At 44.2% G+C, this 1,888-nt stretch overlaps 1 protein-coding gene across 1 annotated transcript; it reads left to right on the forward strand.

Moving 5' to 3' along the window:
• Positions 1–971: 971 nt before the first annotated feature.
• Positions 972–1,273, forward strand: PtA15_16A223 (uncharacterized protein; the record flags this gene model as incomplete). Its single annotated transcript, XM_053163893.1, has 2 exons — positions 972–1,069; positions 1,129–1,273. The coding sequence occupies 2 exons, from the start codon at positions 972–974 to the stop codon at positions 1,271–1,273; spliced, it is 243 nt and encodes an 80-aa protein (XP_053027872.1).
• Positions 1,274–1,888: the final 615 nt, after the last annotated feature.

Consider the following 1,888-nt stretch of genomic DNA (forward strand, 5'->3'; position numbering starts at 1 on the left):
TTGAAGGATTCAAATTTTTCGGTAGAGAACAGACTGGCGGGGCCAAAGCGAAGAATGGATTCAGGAAGGTGGAGAAGCATGTGAAACTTTGGCTTGTTGATCCACTGCGCGTTGCTTTTGATTAGATTGCGCAAGAAGATATCAACATGTTTCTTGAGTTCTACTTGGTATTCGTCCATTTGGCTGATGTTAGTTTGGAAAATTAAGGAGCAGAGGATGGAAAGTGAAAGCCAGAGTTCCCTTTGAGCCGGATCCATGAATTCGAAAAATACAAAAGGTGCGGCTTGGATGAAAAACTTGAAATCCTTGCCAGACAAGCTCCCCACGTAGTTAATCAGCGTTTTCGGACTTGCTGGAGGAAGATTCAACGAGTCGGTATTAAACGATTGAACACGACCAGACAATTCTTCACGCCTCTTCTTATCGAAGTTGTTGATATAGTCCCGCACCATGTACTTGACAACACCAAGCAATACAACATGAAGGATTTCCACCGGAGTATCTTGACAACCATCAAACCCTATTAAGAAAGAAAAAAGAGTCAGTAAAGCTTGAAATTAAAGAATTCTTAGATAAAAATAAGGCAAGAACCTTCAAGTTTTAACCAAGGATTGAAAATCCTGGTCGAATCTTCCTCTAATAGCTTATCAACTTCTTTTTTGCCCTCTTTATCCTTCCTTCATTTTCAGCTTGTGTTTAACATCATTGAAACCAGCTCGAGTCTAGTTGTGGGGCCTGTACCAAGTATCCACGGGCTTGTCTTTCAGGTGCATTATTCTTCTCTACTCTTTTTAGTGGGTTACAGTTGAGATCTTCTGACTGGCTGTGATTTTCGGCATTTGCATCGCCAGATTCATAAGGCGTTCTCTCCAAAAGGCCGATCACTCAACTATGAAAAAATAGTTGCGGAAACAGATGCGACCGCCCGGGCTCGCTTTGCATATATTCGGTTGGCATTTGCCAAATACTACATGGAGACGGCAGGGACCAAGAAGAAAAAAACCCCCTGGACTCCAGTGGATAATTTCTTGATCTCCTTGCAAAAAAAAACACCAAATTATCGAGTCGCGTAAGTGTAGTGTGTGTTGTACGTTGTTTTGATCTCAACTGACACTGGCGTGCTTTCAGATGGGGGCAATGTATCTTAGAAAAGGACCATGCGCTATTTGGTTCCGGACAAACGCAATTTGAATCCCTGCCGGATGATGTCGATCTACTTCCAACTGAAGAAGAGATACAGGAACTGATTGCGTACAATGAATCCACCAAATAAAATTTTCCTTGTGTTTTTGATGTATCTCATGCGTTGTTTGGGCTATCGTTTCCCAAAGGTGTATCAAGCATTGATCAAGATCTCGGGCTCTCTCCAGAAATCGTTATTAGGTTTTGTTTTTACTGCATCTCCCAGCTACAAGTCATATTATCCAACTTCCCTTTGTACTGCGAAATAAGTAGACTGTAATAAAACCATTAAAAACGGATATGAATGATAAATAAAATACAATCCCGGGCGGAAAAATTCAGACCCAATGTTAGTTGGCCGATGTTTGAGAAAGTGCCGCTGCGATGTCATGGTCTGCCCGGATATCGCCAGGGCGATGATCGCAACAGATGCCATGTTATTCTGTCGATGTCAAGGCTTGATGCTGGCCTGACGTTTTGTCGTGGCGACCCGACTCGGACGTCTGATCTTGCGGGGGCTGGCGACATCACCATGATATTGCCAAGACATCAGATTGATATCCAGCTGCACCGGTGGTGTACCTGTGGTCGGTTGGAATTCGCACTGAGCTCGGACTCCGACCCGTGGCCAGCTGAGTTAATTAGCGAACCCATCACTGCTTCTATCCGGTGGCCCGGACCCGACCGGTAATCAAGAGGGGAGTGC

This window comes from Puccinia triticina, chromosome 16A (genome assembly GCF_026914185.1).
Source record: "Puccinia triticina chromosome 16A, complete sequence".
Classification (NCBI taxonomy): domain Eukaryota; kingdom Fungi; phylum Basidiomycota; class Pucciniomycetes; order Pucciniales; family Pucciniaceae; genus Puccinia; species Puccinia triticina.